At 33.0% G+C, this 19,711-nt stretch overlaps 2 protein-coding genes across 4 annotated transcripts; one reads left to right on the top strand and one right to left on the bottom strand.

Annotated features, from left to right (window-relative positions):
• The first annotated feature begins 555 nt into the window (after nt 1-555).
• Nucleotides 556-10,411, top strand: LOC107891469 (stomatal closure-related actin-binding protein 1). Of its 3 annotated transcripts, XM_016816288.2 has the most exons (13): nt 556-824; nt 1,259-1,557; nt 2,003-2,131; nt 2,877-2,969; nt 4,251-4,391; nt 4,657-4,725; nt 6,371-6,454; nt 7,289-7,469; nt 7,933-8,049; nt 8,176-8,234; nt 9,125-9,259; nt 9,798-9,947; nt 10,022-10,411. In XM_016816288.2, the coding sequence occupies exons 2-13, from the start codon at nt 1,276-1,278 to the stop codon at nt 10,064-10,066; spliced, it is 1,485 nt and encodes a 494-aa protein (XP_016671777.2). In that variant the 5' UTR covers nt 556-824; nt 1,259-1,275; the 3' UTR covers nt 10,067-10,411. The 3 variants fall into 3 exon arrangements, 2 of the variants coding, with proteins under 2 accessions (XP_016671777.2, XP_016671778.2); XR_005918102.1 differs by lacking the exons at nt 9,798-9,947; nt 10,022-10,411 and adding an exon at nt 8,630-8,845 and having other exon boundaries at nt 8,176-8,257; XM_016816289.2 differs by lacking the exons at nt 9,125-9,259; nt 9,798-9,947; nt 10,022-10,411 and adding an exon at nt 8,439-8,510 and having other exon boundaries at nt 8,176-8,257.
• A 549-nt stretch (nt 10,412-10,960) lies between these two features.
• Nucleotides 10,961-12,944, bottom strand: LOC107891471 (epoxide hydrolase A). The gene is made up of 3 exons (XM_016816290.2): nt 12,230-12,944; nt 11,888-12,132; nt 10,961-11,362 (listed from the first exon to the last, which is right to left on the bottom strand). Exons 1-3 carry the CDS (start codon nt 12,698-12,700, stop codon nt 11,113-11,115), a joined length of 966 nt encoding a protein of 321 aa, XP_016671779.1. The 5' UTR covers nt 12,701-12,944; the 3' UTR covers nt 10,961-11,112.
• Nucleotides 12,945-19,711: the final 6,767 nt, after the last annotated feature.

Raw genomic sequence — 19,711 nt, 5'->3', positions numbered from 1 at the left:
TATATATTTTAAAATATTTCCATTTTTTACTTGTGCATCTTCTTTTATTTAAAAAAAAAGAGACCAATATTAAATAAAAAGAAATACAATAATCGATGGGTCATTGTCATTCCCTCTATTATTATACTCCACGGGCGGGGGTCCATTTAAAAGGAGTTTTAAATTTTGAGCAAACGCTTTGAATACACTTATCCTCCCTAGTGTCCATACCCATTAATAAATATTTTCGCAAATTAAAAAAAAAACGAATGGGAATTTTGTACATAATCATCAAAATATAATTATTTTATTATTTATGTGTGAGTTTACATTTAGATTAATTTTGATTTAATTCTAATGTACAATTTATCTCAATTGTTTTGGTTAATAATTTATTTATAATTATATTTTCGTATATATCACTAGTAATTAAAAAACGAAATTTCTTAATTCAATGAAAAGAATATTATAACTCAATAATAATATTATTATTACAGTCTCCTCTCTTAATTATAAAAAAGAGTACCCGAAAATTCTGAAGATAAATAAATAAATTACAGTAAAAGAGGAAGGGCGGGTTTGTCCTTTCGCTCCTATGTTCTTCTTGTTTTTGCCTTTTACCTTTTGAAAAAAAAAACAGAACATCAACCAGCATAATATTATAAAAATAAAAAATAAAAGAGCTTCACTCTCCCAATCTCCCTGCATATTCTCTTTATTTTTCTTTTCCTGCTTTACTATTTATATTAATTTCTGTAGGCAATACTAAATTTTTTCTTCCATTTCATGCAAGCTGATCCAGCAATCTATTTCCTCTGTTTTTCTTTTCACTTTTTCCATGATCTGTAAGTTCCAATTTTCTTTTTCTTTTTTCCTTTGTCGTCGAACTTTTTTTTTCTTAAATTTAGGGTTTCAGTAACTAGACATTTTCTTTTTATTTTGGTTCTTCTTCCCCTGCTTCGAGCTTGTTTAATGTAGTGCTTTGTTCTGGTTAGAGTTTAGATAATTCCTGTTTTTTTTTTGTTCTATACTTTTTATATATATTATGTTAGGAAGCTTAATGGAAATATCAATGTATATTATTTATGCTTAGTTACCAAACTATAGATCATCCGAGTGATATCGGTTTGTTTAGTTAGATGGTTGGCACTTAATTAGATAGATGGTTAGCAATGACCCGCATTTTAGTTTAAGCTGTTAACAAGTCTTTATTTTTCATAATGAATTTTCCATTCTTAACTATCTTATTACACTTGTTCTTTCTTTGGTGATCTAACAGAGTGTAGATTCAGAACAATGACGAGGGTAAGTCGGAATTTTAGCGATACTGTGGAGAAGGAAGCACTTCCAGCTGTATCAGCTGATGTAATATTTGCTTCGAGTCGTTTTCCCAATTACAAAATTGGGGCAAATAATCATATTGTGAATGTCAAAGGAGATCCTAAAGTTTTGTCAATGAAGGAGATTGTTGCACGTGAGACTGCATTGTTGTTGGAGCAGCAGAATCGCCTCTCTGTTCGTGACCTTGCTAATAAATTTGAGAAGGGGTTAGCTGCTGCTGCTAAGTTGTCTGAAGAGGTCAAATCCTTTCAAAGTTAATTTAGTTATTGCAGTTTTCTTAGATAGATTGCTAAAGACATTTGTATAAATTTTCTACCTTTAAATTGACTTATTTGTGCCTTATGAAGAATCCAAAGAATTGAAGATAGGTTGTTCGAGACTACTTGTAAGTTGGTTTGTGTTTAAATCTAATGCTTAAAGGTTAGCTCAATGTTCTGCTTGAGTGGCATTAAGCGATCAGTTGGTTGATAAATTTTGGTTTATAGGTTATTATTTGTTTATGCTTCTTGGATTATCACTGGCTTGAAGAACTAGGTTGCTCTCTGCGAAGTCTGTTCATGCGAGTCATTCTTCTCTTTCTGTCTGCTGTTTCTGTTAACAATTGAGAAGCATTGGGACTATTATTAATTTTTAATCCCTACGGATTGTCATGTGAACAAACTATAGCATTTATTGGATTCAGGCTAGACTCAGAGAGGCAGCATCACTGGAGAAACATGTCCTTTTGAAGAAGCTTAGAGATGCGCTCGAATCTTTAAAAGGACACGTGGCTGGAAGAAACAAGGATGATGTAGAGGAAGCTATTGCCATGGTTAATGTTTTATGTTTTGCCGTTTTATTATTGAATTATGATCTATCAGTGATATGCCAGTCCTATTTATTATAATTTTGAAAGTTAAATGCTAATATTTAAAATGCATTACTACTTTTTAGTATTCGCTATTAGTCTTGGTGCGTAAGAAATAATGTTCATGGTGAAATATTAGGGAAAAAAATGCTGTAACTTTAAGGGTGTGATTGCTGATTTGTTGCTTCAGTTGAAATTTCTAGGTTCAATGATGCTAATATCATTCATCTCAACATTTTCCAAACGTTTTGCCACTTTGTAATTATTAGGAAAGTACTAGGTCTGGAGTTTAATTAGCAGTTAAACATGATATGCCGTACCCATTGATGTCTTCTATTAAAGAAGGGTTTCGGTTTAGAAATAGCATGGAAAATGTTTTAAGTTTTGCGGTCATCATCTATAGTATAGTTAGATATGAAGCCAACTTCTTTTCTAGGAGAAAGCTGGTCGCCTTGTTTAAATATATCACCTTTGAGAAAGCTTGTTTTTTTGCAACATCTTGGGTGGGATAAATGGATATAAATAAAAAGTAAATTAAAAAAATCCTTCAACGCTTTAGATGTTCTCTTTTCATCCCTGATTATCACTATCCCCTTTGTGTGATTCATCTAATACTAAAACAATCTATTTGGTGTCTTAGTTAATGTATATCGCCTGAAAACTTTCCAGTAAGGCTATAATAACCTTTGAAATATGGTTGCTTCTCCAGGTCGAAGCTCTGGCAGTTCAACTTACTCAAAGAGAAGGAGAGTTGATTCAAGAAAAGACAGAAGTGAAGAAACTAGCAACTTTCCTGAAGCAGGTAATATAACTTATGATAAATGCTGGATGCTTTTCCATCTTTTTTCTTTATTTCATATTAAATTAGTTTAGAATGTATAATTGTAGCATCAATATGTCTGAAAATGCTTAACAATCAAATGCATTATTTGTTACATATTCATGTTGTACTTCATAAGTGTGTTTTTGGTACGAGAGATACTGAATTTTGATCAACATTTAGAAAATATAAATGTATTGTCTAACAAAGACAGTGATTTATGACAGTCTTTCTCTTGAGCTTTCGGTATTTCATGTTAAAGTACCGTTGTTGAGAAATTTAGCTGAATAGTGAATAAGTATGGCACCTCTTGGTTAGTTATTATAGTTTAGTGGAAGAATACCTTTTTCTTTGTTGAAGTACTGATCTTTTTGGCTGGAATGATGTCAATTAAATTATGGTTCTCTCAAGTTCACGAATTTATATCTTGGAAATGGAGTGTGAGGCTATCATATTGAAATTTTGAATAACAATAATAGTTTAGAAAATGCTTTGCTTGCTATTGTTTTTTTTTTTAAATGTGCACCTTAACTTATTATTGTAGCTATTCTTTATGATCCTCACCTTAACTTTAATATTTTCTCTCCTTTTAAATTTGTCTATTTGGTTTCACCTTGTTCTGATTGTTGTCATAAACATTTACTGATACAATGGTGGTAGAATACTTAGTTTGTTGCTTTCTGATTAGACTGGCAAGATTTATTTTTCTTTGCCACCCTTTCCTAATTATTAACCCTCATCCAGGAAAGGAATGAAAAGACCTTCCTTTCTAATTCTGAAATGTTTATACTTCTATCAAGGTTTTCTGGAGAACGACTGTTTTTAGTTCTTGTCTCTGGAAACTATCTTTTGTTCTCAAAACCATAAGTTTTTTCAATGTAACAATTTCAAGAGAACTGTTCTCAGTACACCCGATTTTCTCAAAAATATATCTATTTATTTGTTTTTATCTGTATTCAGATTGTTTCATTTTTGTTTTTCAGTTTAAGTTATTCAAATGTAGTTTTGCATTAGAATTAATGCACCTAACTTCTTTGCTTTCTAAGAGAAGTGTTTTGAGAATTAAAGAAAGAAAAGAACCTTGAACCTGAACTACCTATATTGTTTTTGAAGAATGCTGCTCTGATAACATCTGAGATTATCTAAGCATGCATTGCCTGGGTCCTTGAGTTATTTGCTTAATTCCCTTTTTATACTTCGATGCATATAACATACTAATTCTTCTGTTACTACTTTGCTTTGCATACTTGTGTCTTGAAATAGGCTTCGGAAGATGCTAAAAAACTTGCCGATGAGGAAAGAGCTTTTGCTCGTGCTGAAATTGAGAATGCTAGAGCAGCAGTTCAGAGAGTGGAAGAGGCCCTTCAGGAGAAAGAACAAATGTCTCGAGCTTCAGGCAAACAGGTTTTTGTTTTAATATTCAGTTTATTGAAATTAAAGTCTATTTGCTAAAGGAATCTAGCTTTATACTTACACTCCTCTCTTTCCCCGTTGCATCAACTGTGAAAATATGTTTTGCTATCACTTAATATAAATTTCATATTATAGTATTCTCTTGTGAGCCTATTTCCTTCATCATATCAGTTTCTGCCATGTGTTTTTAAATGTGGCAATTCTTTTCTATGTTTTTGTCTTTTGTTTGTGAACAAATATTTTCCATGGATTTCAGGACCTGGAAGAACTAATGAAGGAGGTTCAAGAGGCTAGACGGATCAAAATGCTGCACCAACCAAGCAAGGTTTATCTTAGATACTTATTATTATTTTCTGAAAACTTCTAACCTATTTCAAGTCACTTTGGGTTTATAGCATGCTGCTGCCTCAGTTTTTTAAACCATGACAATTGGTTTACTTTTGTGCATGATGCAAGTTATATGTGTCTGCTGTAGTAATTCACAATCTTTTAGTCTTACAAACTCATAATCTTATATAACGTGCAAGGATGTTAGAAAATATATGCTCTGATGTATTTTAAAGATGGAGAACATTATTATCGTACTTTTATCATCTCTCTTGAGGTCAGGATAGCTTGTGGGGGTTAATGAGTTTCTTGTTTACCTGCTTCACTGCCCCAATCATATTAATGACTTAAGTCTGTTAAGTCTTCTTCCGGATTTTGTTAAGGTAAAAAATCCATCTATAAAGATAGAAGTATACTATATTAGGGGTGAAAAAAAGCAACAAATGTAATAAGTCTTTTGTCACCATGTGCATGTTTTATTCTAATATCTTTTATCTTTTAAGTATAAATTAAATCTAGGCCCTTAGAATAAGGTAAAGTGCCCTATTACTTGAGTAGTTTTGTTGCTGCTTCTGTTGTCATTTAAAAATATGATTTCCAAAGGCAAGTATTAATATGACCATGGTCCTCTCCTGCTCTTGAATTGAAGAAATAAAAGAAAAAGGAAAGTTTTTTGTGTGATTGTTAAGCATCCAACCTAAAACCAATTGCCAATAGGTGAGGGGCTCAACTTGGATATAAGGTTACAAGAAACCCGAGATTTATTAGATGTGATATAATACCAAATAACACTCCCCTTTATGTGTTTCTCAACGAGGGCCTATACGTGGACAACCTCACAAAGGGTGGTTGACCCCACATGGGGTTATGCAGGAAGAATAGATCACGCCTTGGGTCTAATACCATGTTAAATAAGGTGATGATAGTCCTAAAAGCTTAAGCATATAGGAAATGGTCCAACCATTATATTTAAGTTTCAACAATGATGAACATAATTCTTAAAAAAAATGAAGCAAGTATAGTTCTTATAGATGCGATTACCGAATGGCAAGTCTTATTATTGCCATTGCTCTCTCTTCTTCATCCCTGAATAGAAAAGGATTGGACCTGCTAGTGATGAAAATTGTTCTTCTAAACATGAAAATAATCATTATGGCATCCACTTGGTTATTTTTCCTTTGGCATTCCTCTAGACATAGGTGAAGAAATCATGGAGCGGGATGCATTATGTTAAACAATTCAATTATAATTTGACATATGTTTTGAAGTCTGACTTATGAGGACAGAGCAGAGCAGATTCTTGGAGTAACCTTTGGGTATATGCTCATGAGAATTTGTGTTGAAATGTTGCATTCTTTAAGTTTTTTGTTTTGTTTCTCCCATAGAGCTCTCTAATTGAATGATAGCTTGGCTTTGGCTGCAAAATGAATCAAGCTATGGATAGGCATGTTTAATATTAAGGAGGTTTGCACAAAAAGCAAATCCTATCAAGTCTATTGTATTGGTGTATGGAAAATGCTCCTCTGAAGTATGTCTGACTTGCAGCATGACAAATCAAATTGACACCATTTCTGCTAGATGTACTTGTTTCAAATCATTTTTAGTTGAAATACTGGATGAGTTAAACCAATAACAATTTTCAGGTAATGGATATGGAACATGAGCTTCGTGCATTAAGGGTTCAACTTGCGGAGAAGTCTAAGCATTCTCTACTGCTTCAGAAAGAGGTTAGTCTTTTTACCTTTTATCATGTGGATCTTGTTGATCAGTTTCTTTCAGCCATTCTATTTGTGATAGTTGAATGAATGGTCATAGGTTTTTAGATTATTCTTGGTTCTTCCAAAGAAAGGTATATATATTTTCTATGGTACCATGTTGAGCCACAAAATTTTCATTTCCTTCTCACTTTCTATTCCTTTACTGTGTTGGTATTTGCTTTGTTGAAGGAACTTCTGAAACTGAAAAGTTAGGGAGGTCAATGATCTTTGGGATAATACATTGACCTGTAATTCTCTGGTTTCGGCATAATGAGGCCCTCATATGTTTGGGTTCTGATGTATATTTCAAATGCATGGACAAACTTAGATGTCTATACCTCTATTCCTAAAAAACGTAAAATAAGACTGAATCAGTGAATAGTATGCTCTCTACTGCTTAAATAAGACCCTCAATTAGCTTAACAGCAAAGAAAGACCACATAAATTTCTTTTTGAAAGAATCTGTTTCAAATTTCCATACACATGATCGTAAAGTTTTGTGCCATCTAAATGGACATCATCCATAGTAGGCTTTCCCCCAAATAATCAGCTTCTAAGTTAACGAGATCGTTAAACCATAATACCAATTAAGTAGAAAAAGGGTGGTACTTATCATTTCTTTTTCCCACTTTGCAGTGCTATACTGGTATTCTTTCTGAAGGATGTTATTAACTCCTGTTACATTTATTTTCTAATTTTTATTAGGCATTTATATGGAACTGACTGGTACATATAACTGTGTTCCATTCTTTCTTTAATCATTAACTTCTTTAACCTTCTGCTTTCCTTAACTAATTTTTGCAGCTAGCAAGAAGCAAGAGAGTCAAGGAAAATTTATCTCACTTGTATGAACTGGATGGTGCTGAAGTTTTAGGTTCATATTTGCGGATTAAACCTTGTTCTGATATTGCTCCAGAACTTTCCAAATGTGCAATTCAGTGGTATCGTATCTCATCTGAAGGTGGCAAAAAGGAGCTTATATCAGGTAAAGATGGCCATTGATTATATCGGTTGGTTCGGTCAGTTAAGTCTGTTGATTGACTTTTTTAAAATATTATAGAATATATATTTTAAATAATGAAATATAAATATATTTAAGTGACTTAACCAACGTAACTTGTATATTATAATTTATAAATATAATTAAAAACATTAAATTTTAAGTTAGTCGATCCGGTTATGAAATTTGATAATCAATGATTGACCGACATAGCCAAATAAATTGACCCTACAACTGATTTAACCGCCAAAACCTCCTAAATCAAATTGGTCGGTTAACTTATGCTTTCCCCTAGTTACCATAACAAAATAGTTTTAGTAAGCTACACAGAAAACATTAATAAAATAAGCATTATTGAGATCAAGATGCTAATCCTGACTCTTATGGTCAATAGAACGGTGTTTTTCCTTTTTGGATCTGATATATTTGTCTACCTTGCTTTGCCCAGGTGCCCGTAAATCAGTTTATGCTCCAGAGCCTTTTGATGTTGGTCGAATCCTGCAGGTTGAGATTATTTATGATGGTCAGCTAATCATGTTAACAACTACTGGTGCTATTGATCCAGGTTTACTGCGTGTGTGTGTGTGATTTTAAATCCTTATACCTACTTTTATTTATTTATACATTTTTGAAGTTTTTATCTCATTATTTCTTGAGATTTGTAACTTGTGTTCTTTGTTTGTGAGAGCAGCTGCTGGTTTGGGAAACTATGTGGAGGCACTTGTGTGGAAACATGATGTTGAATTCAATGTATGTTGTCCTGCTTCAAAACAGTATCCTTACTTCGCTATATGAATTGTCTTAGCCTTTATTTGTTTTAGGTACTTCAAATAAGATTTGATTGTTGCATCTTTCTATTGATTTATAAAATTATTTAGCTAGTCCTATTTTTAGTGAACTTTTTATTTATTTTCCAGAGCAGAATGAGTTTCCACCTTAAACTTGAGTTTTAAGATACAATGCAATTTTTATCTTTCTAGCAGTGGTTCCTTAGGAAAATGACCTCTTGTCTGTTTATTTGTTCTTCGTATACCACATGTTCTGTGAATAATCTCTCCTGTTGCTGCAGCTCATTAGAGCATTGAAGATCTAAACGTCTGTTATCCTTGTGAGAATTTTAAAGCCTTAAAGCCTTAAACTTGTAGAGAAGTAGTGTTGAATTTAGAGCTCCTGCCGCAAGAAGAACTTCCCGTCCAACATCATTCTCAGATGCAAGTGTTGGTTGCTTGGTTACCAATAAACCCAAACTTGCTTGTTGTTGACCCTACTACTCAATGACCGTTTAGTCTCTACAATTCTCCTAGCTCCTGTTATATCAGCATCTCTCTGCATCTGTTTTGGGAAAATGACATGCTGAAAAGGTTTTAAAGCTTTTCACATAATTAATTGACTTATTTTCTTCTCATCAGTTTTTCACTGGTTTGGGGTGCAGTTGCATACATGAAAATATTTACTTGTATTAGCTGAAAATTTAGCCATTTATTCCATTGTTTTTGCTTCTAATATTTGTTCATTTTATAGGTAGCTGTTCCTGGAATGAATGGATAACGAATATGTTTATTATATCTTTTATATAGATATTAACCACTTATTCCTTTATATCGGCTTCTAATATATCATTATATTTTTATATTTTATAGGTAGTTGTTACCCAAATGAATGGTGTAGATCAACCATCAGAATCTATTCATGTGCTACATGTGGGAAAGATGAGGATGAAGCTATGTAAAGGAAAGGCGACAATTGCTAAAGAATATTATTCCGGCTTAATGCAGGTACTAAGGCTTGATAATTTTATCAGCAGTGAAAAGATGTTTTGATGTTTTCTCTAACAGTAAAGGGGAAAACGAAGAGAAGTTTTGTAGTTTGGGGACAGTTCTGCATATAACCTTCAAATTGTTCCTTGCTTTTGAGTATTATTTTTTTAGAATAAATTGTTGTCAGGCAATGAAAGGAGTACAAAAAAACCTATGTTGCCAGACTCGGGAGTGAGTGTCAAATATGGATATGTGTCTGACATGGTTATGCTCAATTCTTATAAGTTTTCCATATATGTCTGACATGGTTATGCTCAATTCTTCTAAGTTTTCCATATATTTGGAAGAACATATCTCATAAGTATGCTCGAATGTTCCGGACAAGAATGTCGGACAGAAAATGAAGAGTCTTGAGTAACTTAGCTAAAAACCACATTTGGTACGAATAATTAACAAACTGATGGGAAACATGATATTTCTGATATTCATATACATAAATATCCCATGTGCGAACAATGTTTTGTTTCATAACACGTTTTGCTTATATGTGGTTTAGCTATGTGGAGTTAGAGGGGGCGGAAATGCAGCTGCACAGGCTTTGTTTTGGCAAGCAAAGAAAGAGTTTTCAGTCGTATTAGCATTTGAATCAGAGAGAGACAGGAATGCAGCCATCATGCTTGCCAGGAGATTTGCTTTTGACTGCAATGTAAGTTTTAAGTGATTTTCCAAATTCTGATTAAATGATTTATTTTTTCATATTTATATTTTTGAAAATGCCAGATCATGCTTGCCGGCCCTGACGACAGAGCTTCTTTAGGAACCTAAATAGACTTGCTTAGGGTTCTGTTTTGCTAATTCACTGTAATCATGTTGAGTGAGTTTGTTTTTTCTTTATGTATCATTAACTTTGTATGTAATGGTAGGTCATGACATCATTGTTTTATTCTGTATTCGGTTTTCACCATTCTTTTGTTCTTGTGTCTTTGCCATTGTCCTGTCCCAACACTGAAGCATTGCTTGGTGTTTGTTTTTGTTATTGATTTTTTCTTTTTTAAATTATTATTGTACTAATGTAACACATCCATACCTACTCTTGGAAGATTTCATTGTGGAGCCATATCTATTTATGGAACAGTTTATGCAAAAGGAGTGGTCATGGGTTTTTGGTAATTCTAATCCAAACCATAAAGTTTGTTCTATTAATATTTGGGTAAGATGTACTTCAAGTCCAAGTCCGCATTTAGAATTTAGTTCTTTTATTTTTATTTCAAGGAACTTAGTCTATTTACTTCTTATATTTTGTATGTTAAGATGTAAGCCAATTATTAATGCAGTTAAAAAATTCTTATATTAAATTTAAGTTTATTATGTCTTTTCTTTCTTGTTACATACAGTTGTTAAGTGAGTATTTTATTATTTCAAAATGTTATACGGAAAGTTTTAACGGTGCTAATAATTAATTGAATTTTGAATTTTGAATTTTGAGAAGTAGAGGTTAAATTCTTGGAAATAAAATTAGAAGTATTGAATTCCAAAGGTAAGAAAGTATAGGAACTAGGCTAACGAAAATTCAAGCCTCAACTTCAAGTTACCTTATAACTATGTAGAGTCAAGCATAAGGCCGCCAGGACCAAAACGCAGGCTAAGGCTCCGTGTTTGTCACAGGTTTATTTAATTGTTTAAAAATTTTTAGTTTTATATTCAAATAATACTGGTAACTGAAGTAAAAAGTGCTGGAGCAGCATAATAAACCAGAAGACACGCAAGGCAACATGGATGGTGAAGGGCTGAAATACAGCTGAACCCACCCGGAGTTGAAACACCATATTTTTATTACCCAGGAGCAGGGGAGGATTATTTAAAACAAAATGTTAATCAAACTGACGGAAGAAGTCATAAATGAGGTTGTTAATCTCGTCGGGTTTTTCCATGTGGATGAAGTGCCCAACTCCTTCCATTACCACTACTTCCTCCAACATTGGCACGTCTTTCTTGAATCCACCATTGTGAATGTATTCTTTCATGCCAGGCATATGGTATACCAGGTCCAAATCACCCACTACGAACTTAGCCGCTACTTTTACATCACAACCAGTCCATGGTGCCATCAGTTCCCAATTTCTGTCATTATATCCAAACACACATATATTTCGGCTTAATTTTCTTTGAATTAAATTACTGAACATAACAACTATTCTCATATTAGAACTTAAATTAAGCACTTGTTCTCACATATATCATGGATTAATTTGGATAAAAAAAAGTTTAAACTTCAATATAGGAACATTGCCAAGTTCAGGATCTAAATAGGATAAAAAAAAAGGGTTCAAATCCCACTTTAAGGCTTAACTTGAACCAACAAAAATTCAAACTTCAATATGAGAATAATTGTCAAATTCAGACTTCAAAAAGTAATTTAACCCATTATCTTTCGGTCCACCAAAAAATATGGAGTATTTTAAATTGATATGATAGAAATATTAGATCAGTTCAAAAACTTACATGCATAATAAGTATAATTATATTAATAAATTCAGCAGTTAGTCACTAAAATACTAATGATAAAAATATCTACTAAAGTGTGTAAAACTATTTTAATTTTTTTACGCTTTATAAATCCATCAGTGTATATATATAGTTAGATACCTGTGAAGGTTTCGGTAATAGTTGATTCCACCAGTGAAGCCGCTTTTGTTGTCAAATTTAGAGACATAGTAATGAACCTCTTCCTCTGATAACCAAGAAGGCAAAGCAATTGGGGTATCCGCTGAATGTCCAAATGGTTTCCCTTTGGGTAACATTATTGGACCAGGAACTCTGTATGTCAGAAATGCCTTCACTACTGTCTCTGTACCCATCTCCGCAAACTCAGCTTCTATTTCTCCAGGTTGCTATAATTTTATTATAGTATGAAACTGGTTAATTTGTTTCTCAATCTTAATACAACCTACAAATTATACTTGAAAATACATTAAACGAGCGATATACCTGGAATCTACACATGTAATAATCATTCCCATAGATAGCTCTCCACCCATCAATAGGGTTCATATGTGGATTATGTGGAATAAAGGACACACTGAGGTTGAACACAGCTTTCACTTTGTCTGGCCTAAACAAACACAAATACCAAGCTATGGCAGCTCCCCAGTCATGCCCTACTACCAACACTTTGTGTTCGTTAGGGGAAATAATATTTAAAAGCTGAACCAAATCCCCCACTATATGGAAGCAGGTATAACTGGTGACCAAATCTGGCGCATCCGTGTCACCGTAGCCTCTCAGGTCGGGTGCCACAGCTCGGTAACCTTTGGAAGACAAAGAAGCAATCTGGTGACGCCAAGAGTACCATAGCTCGGGGAAGCCATGGATGAAAAGAATGAGTGGGCCTTCCCCTTTCTCTGCTACGTGCATGTTTATGCCATTCACCTTAATAACTCTATGCTCAACTCCTTCCATCTTTCACATCCACAACCTTAATTTCAGTTTCTTTTGTGGAGCTTTTTCGCTGCTCACACAATCATCATAATTGGATTTATGAAGAAATAAAATAAAATGGTACACCGGCCATTTGAATGAAACATAAATGTTTTCGCCTCCCTGCCGGCCCTGATTTTGTTTGTTTTTGTTGATTTTTTTCTCTATTTGTATCATTATATTTCATATCTTATATATTTCAAGTTTTGGTTTGCATCTATCCAACTAGTCTTCGTCAATTATGAGCTTTGTTTGTTACTTAAAATTAGGTAAACAAAAATTATTTCTTCTCTTCAAACCTTTTTGGACGTACTACGCTATAGTGAGAGCATAATATTTCCAAGCATATCTTAAATGATTGGCTGAGAATCTTAAGGACGGCCAGAAGCTTAGCTTGCCATCTACCTATTGCAAATGGCATATGTTTCTTTGTAAGCAGGCTGATGAAGATAGACATCGACTTTTCTTCTGTTGCTTCTCTCTCTTTAGACTTTGCTCTAGACATCCAATGCCAGGCCTAACCCGAAGGCCTGCCCGGAAAGTGGGAGGATTTTGGTAATGCTTTTTTGCCCTAAGCTCAATTCTGCCCGAAAATGCAAAAAAAAAAATCTACTATTTTTTTTACTATTCTTGCTGTTTTTTTTCTTGTTATTTTTTGCCATTTTTTTTCACTATTTTGTTGTTGTTGGTTGGATATTGTATAGCTTTTGTTTTATTTTTAAATTTGTTACTATTTTAGATGCATTTGCTTGTTAACTTACACCTATCTTGGTGTTATTTAAGCGTATTATATATATTTTTAAAAATTATATAAAAAATTTATATAAAAAATTAATATGGGTGGGTCGGGCCTGGGTTTTAACATTTTTATCCATGCTAGGTTTGGGTAAAATTTAGGCCCTTCTTTGGACCGGATCAGACCCGGTCCTAGCAATTAGGTCTAGAATTTTGGTTGGCTAGAATTTTGATTGGACCCGACCCAGTCCATCAACACCTCTACTTTTCTCATATCATAACCATGTATATTTATATAAAATTTTATATATTAATTATTCACATTTACTGTAACAGCCTGTTTTCAGTGAAATCGGAACAGTGGTTTTGAGACCACAAATCCGAAGTCAAAAAATTTATTTTATTATTACTTTATGGTTTACATACTTAATTTGATAATAGGGACTAAATTGCATAAAGTGAAAAAGTTGATTTCTAATAGTTAAATGTATTAAATAGCTATAGAATTTTAAATTTGAGGTCTTTATACAGTAATTAGCCATTAAAGTTGTTAATGGATAAGCATGAATAGTCATCATTGGAAATTGAATGAATTATTAAGGTTAATTTTGGAAATTAGTGATTAAAGTTATGATAAATTAAATAAAATAAACTATTATCATCCATTCTCATAATCTTCCACCAAAAAAAGAAACCTAGCCATGGAAGCTTGAAAATTTAGGCAAGCTTATTTTTCTCAAATATTAGGTATGAATTTTTGTCCCCTTTTTGATGATTTCTATGTTTCTAAGATCGTAGTAGCTTAATCTAGCTAGTCTAGGTATTAATTTGCAAAACTGTTAAAGTATTAGGGTTTTACCGTTGATGAATATGCTTGAATTTTGAAGTTTGATGACAGAAAATGAATGGTTAATGTTAGATAAACAACTTTTGTAAAGAGAATTTTGATGAAATTATCAATTAGAGATTAAATTGAAAAAGAAGATAAATTTATGGTAAAATTTGTAAATTTTGTGAAATATATGAGCTTCTATTAATATGTATAAAATCGGCTAGACTTGAGTAATGATTAAATTGTATGAATTTCATTTTACGAGCCTAGGGACTAAATTAAAAAGGAATTAAAAGTATAGGGAAAATAGTAATTTTGCCAAAATTCCACGTTGGATTAAATTGAATGAGAATTATATTGAAATGAATTAAATTTATTTGTATAGATCCTTTCAGACCTCGTACAGAGTTAGATCGAGGTAAAGAGAAAATATCAGATTAGTCGCCTCCGTGTTTACATACATTTGTCGAGGTAAGTTCGTGTAATTAAATTGAGTATTTATATGTTTTAATTGAATCATATGTATGTGATTTGTATAATTGTTATGTATAAATACCGATTTCATATCTGACGATTACTGAGTCCCATTTGAACCTAAGAAATTCGTAGGATACAAATGATATGTCATTAGGGTTATCGATTTCGTTAGGGTCCTGCATGTGTTGCGGACACACCACAGCTCGTATGAGCTTATTTATAGCTCGTATGAGCTTCCCGATTTGTAGCTTGTATGAGCTTCCCGATTCACAGCTTGTAAGAGCATACTGATTCATAGCTTGTATGAGTATACATGAATATGAATTGACGGATAACAATTCAGTACACCTCAAGTGTACTACCCGTGTATCCAACGATATTTTAAATGGTTCAACAGGCATAGTTCTATTACGAGATTATATGAGTTTGATATGAACTATTACTGGTATTTACATGAAATACATGAAATATGATTATTTGGTGAATTCAACCATGTGTGTTGGATTTTATATGTGATTTTCACGGCTAATATGTTGGTGATCATGTGTTTAGGCTTTTGGCCAAATTGATTGTGATATGTTATGTTTACTTACTTATTTTATGGATACATGGTAAGTTAAATTTCGTGTTATACGAACTTACTAAGCTTAAATACCTACTTTGTGTTATTTTCAATGTTTTATAGTAATTCAGAAGCTCGTTTGGGTTGGAAGCTGGTCGGAGCTATTTCACACTATCTATCGGTCCTTTTGATACTTTTAGTAAATTAATTCCGGTTATAATGGCATGTATAGATTAATTTGGCCAATGTTGGCATATAAGTGTTTTGTTTAGATTAACCATTTATATGGCTTGTGTTTGGTATATTTTGATGTGTATATATGTGGACTTATCATGTTTGATGTGTGATTGATATGGTAGAATGAAATAAAGTAAAATGTGGTTTGAATATGCATATATGTATTTGGTCATTTAGGTAAATTGAGATACTTGGTTGACATGTTTTTAATTTGTCATTCAATGTGCCTACGGGCATATTGGTTGTATGTGGTGATATTTTATATTTAAGATTTGATTTTGGCTTGTTTTGAATGCCTTGTTACGGCTTGTTGATATGCAAAAAAGTTGAGTTAGGTTGATGTCAAATTGGGTGAGAAATGTGGCTTGGAAATTGGCCTATTTTTCTCCACACGGATAGAGACACGGGCGTGTGTCTCAGCCATGTGTGACGCACGGCTAGGTGACATGGCTGTGTGTCCCCTGTATCTTCTTAAGAGTGCAAGTCAGTATGCTCACACGACCTAGCACAGGGCGTGTGACTTGGCCGTGTGACCTAAGTCAGAGAGTTACACATGCACGGACACGGGCTGGGACACGACCCTGTGTCCCTATTTCGAATGCCTACACAGCCTAAGACACAAGCGTGTCTCTTGACCGTGTGAGTCACACAGCCTGGCCACACGGCCGTGTGACCCCTGCAGCTTTGAAAATTTTTTATGTTTTCTGAAAAATTCTTTAAGTACCTGATCTAGCCAAGACTTGTTTCTAACGCGTATTTTGGGCCTCGAGGGTTCGTATAAGGGAAAATATGTTTGTTTTCAATTGGTTTCTGACATGAATGCTATATGATATAAAATGTTTGTTTATTTGATTTGTAAATTCTGGTAATGTTTCGTAACCCTGTTTCAGAGATGGATACGGGTTAGGGGTGTTACATTTATTGGTATAAGAGCTACGGTTTAGTCAATTCTTAGACTAACGTAGCATATACGAGTCTAGCTATACATGCCATTATATAACCTGTGATAGTGTGATATCTCCTAATCGTTTTAAAACATGTTTTCATATAGCAATGACATCCAACCGAGTTGATTCCAATGAAATAGAGAGTAACGCTCAAGCCTACATTCAAGGAGTAGATTCGAGTGGTAGAGGCCCGTATCTGAGGACTAGGGAGGAGTGGCTAAAAAAGCCTTCTTCCAGATGATGAATGAGTGGTTCACCGAGTTTGTACTGTAACAACCCGTTTTTAGTGAAATCAGAATAGTGATTTTGAGACCACAAATTTAAAGTAAAAATATTTATTTTATTATTATTTTAATGTCTACAGCATCTTAATAGAGTTGTATAAAAATTTTGTTGAGAAATTTTATCGTTTGCATGATTAATTTGATAAAAGGACTAAATCGAGTAAAGTGTAAAACTTGTGTTCTATTAGAATAAGGTGTCAATTTGCTATGAAATTGAAACATGAGTGGATTTAAGTGGTAATTTTAGCATTTATAAAGTTAGTGGACATTCTTGGATATGAATTAGGTGAATTTTAAAGTTTATAATAAAGGTTATATATGTAATTTATTAAATAAAAGCAAATTAAGTAAAATAAAGTCCAAATTTCTTATTCATTCATATTTTTTCCAAAATTTAAGGGAATAAAAACACCATTTTTGGGTTCATAGCATTCGGTCAAGTCTTCTTGTGCATGTAAATGATTTTTGACTCCGATTTCTATGTTTTTAGAATCGTTGTAGCTTAATCTAGGTAGCATAAGACTAATTTGCAAAACTATTGAGTTGTTTGAATTTTTCCATTGATGTATATGTTATGGTTTTGAACTTTAATGGTAGAAAATGAATTGTTGTTAGATAAACAAGTTTTATGAAGTGATTTTTGTTGAAAATGTCAAATAAGGATTTATTTGTAAAATGTGAAAATTATGTGGTGAAATGTGTAAATTAATGAAATGTATGGGCTTCTTTAAGCTTAGATGATATTCGGCCAGCATGGGTGTGGACTAAATTGCATGAATTTGCATTTTTATGAGTTTAGGAGTAAATTGCAAAGAAGTCAAAAGTTTAAGGGCAAAATGATAGTTTTACCATAACATGAAATTTGGATTGAATTGAGTAAAATATGAATTAAATTAGTTAAATTTGATTATATAGATCAAGAAAAGCAACGTACGGAATTAGATCGAGGAAAATATAAAGTTTTAGACTGAACGATAAATTTCTGCCGTACGAGTTCAAGGTAAGTTTGTATGTTAATAAGCTTTAAATTATATATGTGTTTACATGCTTAATTGATATAATTGGATGATATGATACTACGAAAATTCTCGACGAGATATCAGCAATCGTATGGATCCCGGTTGAACCTTAAGAATAGATATGATACAAATGACATGTCATTAAGGGTTACCGTGTTTTGGGTGCTGGTCTCGTACGTCCTACCGGTGGCTAAGTTTTCGGCATGTGTTGCGGTTACTTGACAGCTTATGTGAGCAGCACCGTGTAGCTACGTTTTGACCGTCAGCTTGTGTGAGCAGACCCAATGATGGCTCGAGAGTGAGCATCCATATGAGATATGAGATGGAGGTGGTTTCGACCATGTATTGGCACTTAGTGTGCGAGATGCCTAAGTATCCAATATTATTCCAAATGGATCAACGGGCATAGTGTTATTACGAGAGTGTATGAGTGATATGAACTAGTACAGGTATGTATGTGAATCATGTGAGAATTGAATCTATAAGATTTGTGATTTCATGTCTAACCTTGTGGATGAATATGTGTTAGGCTTGTAGATCAAATTGAGTTGCATTATGCTATATTTAATTACTTAAATTGTGATTAAATGGTAAGTTGAGTTTTATGTTATACGAACTTACTAAGCTTAATTGCTTACTCTGTTTAATTTTCCGTATTTTATAGTGATTCGGGAGCTCGTTCGGTTTGGAAGTTGTCGGAGATTGCATCACACTATCAAACTCTCATTTTTATACTTTTGGACTTTATGTATTTTGGTTATATGGCATGTATAGGTCATTTGGCTAATGAAAGCCTATATGTTTTGTTATGTAATTAGCCATTTGATTTGGCTTGTTTTGGTATATGTTGGTTTGTATATATATATGTGTAGCTAGCCTCATTTTCTAGTATGTACGATTGCCATGGGAGTGCCTTGATTTTGCTTTGATAGCTTAGTAAATTATAGATGAATTTGATAAGTGGTAAGCATGTAATGGTTAGGCAAGATAATGCATATATGTACTTGACCATTTAGGTAGCTTTTGGAGGTGATATTGGCATGTTTTTTAAATGGTAAATTATGATGCATATCAGCATTATGGTTGTGGGTAATGATATTGCATGATTTATACTTGACTTTGGTTTGTTTGAATGCCTATTGATGATATGGTCATATGCTATTTGATGTGAGTAGGTTGCGGCAAATTTTGGGTGAGAATATGGCTTGGAACATAGCCTATTTTTGTCCACACGGGGGTGTGTCTCAGCCGTGTGTGACACACGACCAAGAGACATGGTCGTGTGTCCCCTGTAACTTCTAAAGTAAGCATTTAGGTAACCTCACACAGCCTAACACATGGGCGTGTAGCTTGGCCGTGTGGCACATGTAACGACCCGATAGTCACGGGTAATTGAAAAGTGTATTTTCAAGTTTTCGTTTTTGTAAAATGGATTCGTAAATATTTATTAAAAATATTTACAAAGTTAGTTGTGTGGTTAGTTAGGTCTTGGTTAGGTGAATTAGCTTGAATTAAGAGTAATTAGGTAAAATGACTAAATTGCATATAGTTTGGAAGTTGAATTATAGATTAAAGAAAGTTAAAAGGGCCAAATAAGCAATTAGGCCAATTACATAAATTGAGGCAGCATAAGTATATATTTATTTAAAAATTTGAAGTTAAAATATATATTATAATAATATAATAATATTACTTAAAAGTTAAGTATATATTATATTATATTATATTATATTGTAATAACTAAATAAATAAAAGAAAAAGAATAGAAAAAGAAACAAAACAAAGAAACGAAACAGAGAAGGAAAGAAAGGAAAGAAAAAGAAGAAAAATTAGGGTTTTTAAGAGTTCAAAGCTTAATTGGTAAGTTAATTTAGTCCATTTTCTTGTAATTTTTATGTTT

The sequence above is a fragment of the Gossypium hirsutum genome, chromosome D09 (genome assembly GCF_007990345.1).
Source record: "Gossypium hirsutum isolate 1008001.06 chromosome D09, Gossypium_hirsutum_v2.1, whole genome shotgun sequence".
Classification (NCBI taxonomy): Eukaryota; Viridiplantae; Streptophyta; class Magnoliopsida; order Malvales; family Malvaceae; genus Gossypium; species Gossypium hirsutum.
This window is presented reverse-complemented; position numbering and strand designations above follow the sequence as displayed.